The sequence below is a fragment of the Meleagris gallopavo genome, chromosome 1 (assembly GCF_905368555.1).
Source record: "Meleagris gallopavo chromosome 1, MGAL_WU_HG_1.1, whole genome shotgun sequence".
Taxonomy (NCBI): Eukaryota; Metazoa; Chordata; class Aves; order Galliformes; family Phasianidae; genus Meleagris; species Meleagris gallopavo.
Genome location: NC_139404.1, coordinates 177,625,563 through 177,634,748, shown reverse-complemented (window position 1 = coordinate 177,634,748; position 9,186 = coordinate 177,625,563). Strand labels below are relative to the sequence as shown.

The following is a 9,186-nucleotide window of genomic DNA, read 5'->3' as shown; positions in this document are numbered from 1 at the left end:
CCCTCAGCACTCTAAGAACTTTTTCCTAATGTTTTCCTGTGGCCAGCAGGGAGAGGGAGGTGATTATGCACCTCTATTCAGCTCTAGTGAAGCCCCATCTGGAGTACTGCATTTAGGTCTGGGGACCCGAGTACAAGAAAGATGCAGAGCTCTTGGAACGGGTCCAGAGGAGGGCCACTAAGATGATCAGAGGACTGGAGCACCTCTCCTATGAGGAAAGGTTGAGGGAACTGGGCTTGTTTAGCTTGGAAAAGAGAAGGCTCTGGGGAGACCTCATTGTGGCCTTCCAGTACTTGAAGAGAAGAATACAGGAAGGAGAACAACTGTTTACAAGGGTGGATAGTGATAGGAAAAGGGGGAATGGTGTTAAACTAAGACAGGAGAGATTCAGGTCAGATATTAGGAGGAAGCTTTTCACCTTGAGGGTGGTGACACACTCGAACAGGTTGCCCAAGGAGGTTGTGGATGCCCCATCTCTGAAGGCATTCAAGGCCAGGCTGGATGTGGCTCTGGGCACCCTGGTCTAGTAGCTGGCAACCCTGCACATAGCAGAGAGATTGAAACTAAATGATCATTGAGGTCCTTTTCAACCCAGGCCATTCTATGATTCTATGATTCCATGATTCTAATGGCCAACCTGAACCTCCTCTGGTGCAACTTGAGGTCATTCACTCTCATCTCCTTGCTGTTATGGGGGAGAAGAGGCTGACTGCATCTTCACCACAACCTCTTTTCAGGCAGTTGCAGAGCACAGTAAGGTCTCCCCTGAGCCTCTTCTTCTCCAGACCAAACAATCCCAGTTCCCTCAGCCACTCCCCACCAGACTTGTGCTCCAGATCCCTCACAGCTTTATTGCTCTTCTCTGGACATACTCCAGGGCCTCAATGTCTTTCTTGTGAGGAGCCCAAAACTGAACACAGTACTCGAGATGTGGCCTTACCAGTGCCCAGTACAAAGGGACGAGCCCCTCCTTGTTCCTGCTGGCTGCACTATTGCTGATACAAGCCCACGTAAGGGCTGGAACTAGATAAAGATTATTTTGAGGTCCGTTCCAACCCAAACCTTTCTATGACCCCTGACATTGGCCTCCTCGGCCACTCGGCCATAGTGCTGGCTCACATTCAGCCTGCTATCAGCTAACATCCCAGATCCTTTTCCTCCTGGTACAGGCTTTCCCCCAGGCTTCTCAAGTGGCTCCAGGCCAGCAGAAGACAGCCTCTATTTTTCCTTGAAGTTCTGTTTCTTCCACTGGTGCCATACAGTGACCCTGCTCCCGGTTCCCTGTCAGAGCATAAGCATGGGACTGAAGGCACCCACTGGGCCCCGAGCAGTCATCCACAACCCCACCACTGTTCCTTCTGGAAAACTGAGGAGCTTCATCCTGAAGGTAAATATCTTTCTGGCCCCGTATGTCTAGTGAAAGCATTCTTCAAATCCCAAGGTCTCTTCTATTTGGGAACCACTGGCAGCCCACACCCCCGCTGCAGACGAACACCCCGCCGCACACGGAGCCTCGGCCACTTTTGCAGACACCGCGGCCCTGGCTCGCCAGCACACACCGGTCCCGAGGGCGGCACGTCGGGAGGGCCGGACGCCCCGAGGCAACCTGTGGGTGGCGGCGCGCCAGGGCGGGCGCAGCCCGCAGGCGGAGGCACGGGACAGCCGCGCGCCGCCAGGCAAGAACGCGTCCCCGCGGCGCGGACCGGCACCCGATCGGCACCCGAGGCCCCGTGCCCGCGGCCGTGCGAGGGGAGGCGGTGGCCCGGCGTGACGTCAGGGGCGGGGCGGTGCCAGGCTGCGGGCGGCGCTCCCGAAGCGGCTCCGCTCCGCGCCCTCACTCCGCGCTGCCGCAGCCCCCCAGCGCCCGCGGCGCCCGGGCGCTCTCTCGCCGCCTTCGCCGCCGCAGGTAAGGGGCTCCCGGGGCGGTCGGCTCGGCCTGCGGGGTCCGGTCGGCGGCGGACTCCCTCCCTCTCTCCCCTCCCTCGCCGCCGCCGCGGCAACTAGTTGGGGCGAGCGGTGCGCGGGGTGTCCGCCTCGGCCGCCCCCGCCCCCGCCCCGTCCCGCGGCTCGGCCCCGGCCGCCGGCGTTGGCTCCGTGGCGGGGCGCGGGCCGGGGGCTGCCGCAGCGGTGCCCGGGGCGGGGCGGCAGGCAGGGTGGGCAGCGCTGACGGTCCCGCTCCCTTTGCAGGCTGCTCGGTCGCGTTTAGAGCCAGCGCGAGGCTGAGCCGGCGGCACCGCGGGCATTGCCGGGAGCGAGCCCGGCCCCCACTGAAATTCCGGCGTCTTGAGAGAGGGGAGGAAGATCCTCGTCTTCCGAAGCCTCCTCAATGAGTGCCAAGCTCTCCAAGGAGTTGAGGCTGTCGCTGCCGCCTTGTCTCCTGAACAGGACGTCTGCCACCTCGAACACCAGCAGCACCTGCATCACGCAAGTGGGTCAGCTCTTTCAGTCTTTCTCCTCCACCCTCGTTCTCATCGTCCTCGTCACCCTCATCTTCTGCCTCATCCTCCTCTCCCTCACCACCTTCCACATCCACAAGAGGAAGATGAAGAAGCGGAAGATGCAGAAGGCACAGGAGGAGTACGAGCGGGACCACTGTGCCGCAGCAGCGGCAGCGGCAGCCGGCACCCCGCACCGGGAGAGACCCCCCCGGAGAGAGACAGCCGCCTGGGAAGACCCCCCCGGGACTCGGAGATCCAGCGCCCCCCCCCCACGGCAGCCCCCAGCTCCCAGTCAGCGCAGGCAGCTTTGGACACAGCTGGCATGGGGCTCTTGCAGACGGTGATTTTGTCATGATGGTTTAGGGGAGCCCGGGAGAAAGCATCTTTGTAAATACCGGAGTGATTATTCTAGTCCTCAAAGAAGAAGAAAACATTGCTAATTCCAATGAACGAACAAGCCCATGATCCAAGCGCATGACAGATCACATCGCGTTTCTCATTGACTGTGCAAGGAAAGGATGCGTCTTTGTGCTGGAGAAGGACCTGCACGCAGCGACAATATACCTAGCCTGGAGGAGAGAGTCAGGGGCAGAGGTCCCTTTTCCCTAGACATTGTTACCTCCAGGGCTGGGGTGATCCCACTACTGGATCCCCCCTGCCCCCAGTGTCACACTGCATGGCGTGGCTGGGGTGTGGAGTTGGGGGAGTGGCAGGTCAGGCGGGTGCCTTGGGATCCCCCTGTCTTCTTGGAGCAGCTCTCTGTTGTGCTTGGACCTGTGCCCCTGGCCCACCCTTCTCGCTCCTCTCCAGGACTGGATCTTGTTTTGAGTAACACCCACCCCCCGTTGGGTTTAGGTGAACTGCAGTGCCCTGCGGCCCCATCCTCCAGCTGCAGCTTTCCTCTCCCCCCCAGCATCTGTCATCTCTAAATGCCCTCCCCATGACACAACCCTTGAAACCATTGCCATTCTGTGTGGTGGCATGAGGTGATACACCTCAGGGGGAAGATGGCCTTGTTCCTCCTGGGGGTCCCAAAACAAACCCTGTTCTGCACCAGGCATCCTGCTCCAACCACGCTGCAGTTAAAGCTTCACCTCCCAGCAAGGAATCCTGCAGCAGAACGGGGCCAGCTTCTACTTTTTTAGGCTGATATGTATTTTTATCCCTTCTAATCTAGTAAGCAGTTAAGGACAGACAACACTAAATTTCTTGCCTCTCCTCTTCTGGGGAACTAACCAGGCAGTTGTGCAAAATATCAGCTCTTAATGCCCAGCAGGTATTTATTTTGGAAGTGTGGTTTCTCCCTAGCGAACAGCAGTGCTTTTGTCAGTGTGGGCAGGTGCGGTGCTGCTGGTGCTGTGTGTGCTGGAGGAGTGTGGGGCAGCGTCCGGTGCAGCTTTGTTTAGCGATTAAATCAAAGCCCATTCCTTGAAGGTGCCTTAACAGAGTGCCGTATCTGAACTTTGAAACGTCTTGTGTGGTATCATAGCAGAGGCAGCCCTCTGCTGTGCATATTAACATCTGAAAAATACAGCAAACGAAGAGTAATCCTGAGGGATTTTCTAAATTTTTTTTTTCTCTCCCCATATCTTGGCATTCAGAGTGATGTGAGGTAGCTGTAGCCCACAGGTTGTAACATTCTGCTGTTCTCTGCCCCCTGGTGTGACTGCTGGGTTGGAGAACCCTTGTGCAGGCAGCACAAAGGTGAAAAGAGAAAAGGGTGCCACAGCGCTCCATAGTCCATGGACAGCACCAATATGCAGGGGTTTCAAGGCAGTGCTTCTCTTAACCCTGTCTTACCCCTTTGTGATCTTGCTTGGTGGAAAATTCCTGTTGGGTTTCAATGCGTGCCTCTAGCACCCAGGTGGGTGCAGTAGCATCCAGCTCCAGGAGCTGCTCTACCAGCTGAGGTTGGTGCAGAAATGAACCCGGTGTTGGTGGTATGGTGTGGTGGGAGTGATGGCCGATGCTCCCTGGTGTGACCAGATGCTAATGGCTACTGCTGTGTTACTGGGCAAGGAAATGGGCTTTGTTTTGTTTCCCCTAATAAAGGATGCATGAACTTTTGTGTTTAACCTCCTTATGCAACCGCAACACAGTATTGCACCACAGGGAATAGATTTAGGACAGTGAGGAGTGTTCAGTGAACAGTAACGGAGCTTCCTGATCGTGATCTCCACTAAATAGAGAGATATTATTTTCCCCTTTATTTTGTGCCTTTTCTTAAAAATCAGTATATAATTTTGAGTTTTATAAAAGCAATAAGATGTTCCAAATCACTCCAGTGCATTTCTGGTTGATGGTTTCACTTCTTTAGCGTCTCTAGTCAGACACTCTTCCTTCTGCCTTATGCACTCAAGGCATGCAATAATTCCCCAGAAGTGTACTGCTTGTCACATCTCATTGCAGTTATAAAATTGCCCTATTTTTGAGGAAAAAAAAAAGGATGGAAATATATATATCTTTATACATATTATGGATATATAGATATATATATTATTTATATAATCTCATGACACTAAGAATAGTTGCAGAAATGTAATAAATTAAAATGTTATCTTGTAAACCTCTATCCTCTGTTAATTAGGTTTGATTTAATATTTTAATATCTCTGTATTTATGTAAATCTGTGTAAATTATGTGGTCTATAAGTAAAATTTCATACTGACTTTAATTTTTTCAGAACTGTGAGCTTCTTGTGGTGTCATTCAAGGTTTTGCATTTCTAAAGTTAAATTCTACAGGATGTGAGAAGTTATGAATTCCTGTTATCACACAGAAATGCTGCAATAAGGCTCATGTGTACTCCCAGTGCATGACCCTACCTTGAAGTATTGTGAGCTTACGAGGTTTCATTGAGCGGTCTCAGGAGATCTAGTTGATACAAGCAGGGCACGTAGGTTTTCGTTTTCATGAAACAATAAGCGATCTAGGGAATAAATGTGGATTTTTAAAACAGAGTTTATGCTTGGAGGTTCTGTCAAATCAATTGCTTCAAAGCCCTACAGCTACAGCTAAATTCCTGCACTTAGCATTCAGTATTAATAAGGCTGATGCTTCTTCCCTTTCCCCTCCTACTTAAACTAGAAAAGTGTAGGAAATTGTTCATATTTCTAAAGCATACATTTTCAGCTAACTGTGAAACTGCCCAAAGGGTTTTGAATCTACATATTTTATGCAAGTGTAATATCTATGTATCTGTATCCATATATTTAACTATTTTTGTGTAACCTTTTCTACGATATTTGATAGAGATGCCGGGTATGTACCATTCTCGTACGTAAGGAAGGATTTATACCCTGTCAGTATGGACATTCTTTTTCCTGTGAACTGTTAGAAATTTGCACTGTTTTCTGGCAAGTTAGGATGGAGCCTGGACAGCTGGAGAACAGACCGTCCTTCCTCTGGTGAGGTCCACATCCTCTGCTGGATTTTCCCGCTTCGAAATCAGAATCAGAGCCTGCTGCTGGACAGCGTCTTGCTATAAGAAGGAGTGCTGTGGTGCTCACGGCCCGGCCCAGTTATCCCACTGAGGGAGCATGACTGCCGTTACTGGGTGCGTAGGGCTGCTCAGAAGCCGGGTCCCAACGAGCCGATGGTTCCTCATCCTGCGGAGCGTCCCTGGAGCTGCTGCTTATCTCAGCTCCACCTGCAAAGGGAGCTGGAACCTGCTCATCGTCCACACAACGGGTGGTGGCATCCCGCAGCCCTGCTCTGTGCCCAGCCCTGTGCTTCAGTGGGAATGGGACTGTTGTGTACGAGGGCCGGGATCCAGAGCTGTGGTCAGCTCTGCTTTGACAGACTGATGTGTGTGTGTGGATCCGGTGTGTGGGCAGGGAGAGTCATTTCATTCACATGTATCAGTCCAGCATTTCTGCTGCGGGGGGGGCTGTCTGCTGCAAAAGTAATCTCTGAGATGAGATTTGCCAGCTCACCACCCAGACATGTTTTAGCTTTTGATAAATCTGTCCCAGACGTATATCTGTGTATGCGTGGATATATATCTCAAAAGATCTGCTAGACAAAAGCAAAGAACAGAGATTCCACCTTATAGGCCAAATTGTCCTTTGACTAATTTTTTTTTTAATTTTTATTATTTTTTTCCCTTTAGTTTTTAATTAATTTTAAAAGCTACACTCTTCAATGTAAATAGCAAGTTATTACGTGAGTAATGTTTTCCACAGCATTTCTCAGTAGTTGCTATCTTGTTTCTGGATCTCTATGCCCAGTGTTTTGAAGCAACTGTGTTTTTCTTGTTCTGTTGTTATGAATGCAACTTTTATGTAGAAAGGAAAAAGAACATGATCTAACTCCTTAGGACAGGACTGAATTATTGCAAATCTAGTTATGGTTCTTGGTTGCTCTTTTCTTTCTAGTAGTCATTTTCTCTGCACGTTTGTATTTTTTCTATGGGTAGTTGAAACCCTGCATTTTAACAAGTATGCAAGGTATGGAGGGTAACATGAAAAATGAAATAGGAAAATTTCTTTTTCCTCTTTTGTGTAAATAGCAAAATTTATAATGACTTAGACACCGTTCCATTACAGTTCTCATCTACATAGAAATTGGCATGACTCATATACAAACCTTTATGTTAAGTATTAGAACTACTTTTATCCAGGACTGATTTTCTCATCTCTTTCTGGTATCTGACTTCTTTTTTTCACTGAAGCCAAATTTTCCATCTGATCACTAAATAAATTCCTAGTAGAACAGAGCATCTTTCTGTTTTCAGTTTTTTACATGTAGTTCTCTGCTCTGTATCCAGCCAAACTCCACAGCACAGCAAATGTGCTACGAACTTGTGAAGACTGGAAGGCGTAGGAGCCCTGTGGGGAGAGCTGACTGTCCGGCAAGCACACAGGTGCAGTTCCTGCCAAGGTGGAGGGGAAGCCTCTCCGTCCACTGCCTGACTGGGTGAAGGGGGATTCCTTGCAGCCTCAGCAGACAAATATCAGCCTCCTTCACGACACTGTTTCTCCAAAACGTCATTTTCTATATGACACTGGATCTCATTTTGTAAATTACCTGTAATATTTCTCATTCATGTCAAAGCAGGCTTCATTGCTTCACTGGTACCATATATTCTCTGTGGATAACTAGAATCATTTGTTTTCCAGCCCGGTACCTCCACAAGCGTCAATTTTGTATGAGCTAGGAAATAAATATTTGGATCAGAACACTGTCAGTAGAAATTGTCTTTATTTATATTTTCTGATTATCCAGTTGGCTTTTCTTCGTTGTTTTCTTCTTTGAAATGGAGCAATATAATCTGTTCATTATTTCACTTTTCTAAAGAGGACAAAGATTTTTAAGCAAGTACTGCAAAATACACAGAGAAAAATTTCACATTGTAGAGCAGAACAAGATCATACAGGTTTTGTTGGTTTCAGTGGAATTCTTTGTTCTCTTCAGACCCCCAACCAAGCAAAATGCTTACCAAAAATCATCTGAAGGAATTCATGTATTAGAGGCAGTTTGCCTTTTGCTTATGATTTTAGCTTTGCAATAAGCACTAAAACACAATCACTGACAAAATACAGGCTAAAACTTTTCAGACACCGAGTAATCTAAAAATAATAAAGGATCCTAGGGGATTAAGAACACTGTAAATAAGGGGTAAGTGTACCACATTAGAAGCAGAAACTATGAGCTCAGTAACACAATAAAAGCAATACGTGCTGGAGGATAAATTCATAATTGTAAGCAAGCACCTTTAAATTTTATTCCTGGCTCTGTCACTCTTTTGTTGTTAGTCCTTCAACTTCTAAGCTATTTATGTAGTAACAAATATGTAACTTACCTATTAAATAAAGACCAGGAATTTGCAAATATGCAGCCCTAATATGAATCAAATAAGCCTCATATGCACTAAGAAAGTGCTGATCCCATAATACCAATTAAGAGAGTCTTTATGCTGATCACCTGGCTCGAATTACTCAAGTGCTTACATTTGGCAGCCAGATCGAAGTGGCACACGGCACAGCTGGGAGATGGATGGCTGGGCAAGGTGCTTCAACAGCCACGCCGAGAGGCTCAATAGAATTTTTTTAAGTTGAAGTGGAATGCGTATTATGAAGGAGAGCCAAGAAGACTTATGCTTATTTCACCATTTCATCACTCACAGCACTTGTCTCATAACAGTCCTGCGTGGCTTTGAGCAGAGTGCTGACTAAGGTATTAAGGATATAGAAGTAGAAAGTTCTTGGGAATAATTCCACCACTAATGAAGCTGATGGCAAAACCTTCTCAAGTTCAGTGAGGTCCAAGATTACACAGATCTCACCTGCTGCTGGCTGTCCATCCCTTGCCAGTGCAATCGGACTGCTGACTGCTACCCTCAGTATTTCTGTAGTATTTGCGGATTTCTCCCGTGATTCGGCTCATGGGCTGTATCCAGCTCCAGTAGGGGGCAGCAGGGAACAACCTGGGTGTTACCTGTATGTGACCTTTCTTTAGTTTTCTTTACTGCCTGCAATTCATTCTGAATCTGATTTTCCACTGGACAGCTATTCTTGTGAGTCTTTCCTTAGGATGAGCTACATTTGCTGGGCTTGCTTCTTCCTTACCTCTCTCTAACAAAGCAGGATTTCTCTCTCTAAATGATCATTTCCTTTGATTTCTACAAAGATTCTGTAAGACTTTTCTCTCCTTTTGATCTAACATTATCATACCTTTATGCATATCTCTGCTACTAAGCATTTGAGAAAGAGCAGGGCTTCAAACAGCCTGAGAAATCCTGCCATGTG

General features: G+C 48.5%; 1 protein-coding gene across 1 annotated transcript; it reads left to right on the top strand.

Annotated features, from left to right (window-relative positions):
- The first annotated feature begins 1,642 nt into the window (after nt 1–1,642).
- Nucleotides 1,643–7,617, top strand: C1H11orf87 (chromosome 1 C11orf87 homolog). Its single transcript, XM_085216243.1, is given in 3 exon segments — nt 1,643–1,906; nt 2,188–2,594; nt 2,597–7,617. Coding segments are annotated over 2 exon segments (465 nt in total). The 5' UTR covers nt 1,643–1,906; nt 2,188–2,326; the 3' UTR covers nt 2,794–7,617.
- The last annotated feature ends 1,569 nt before the right edge of the window (nt 7,618–9,186 follow it).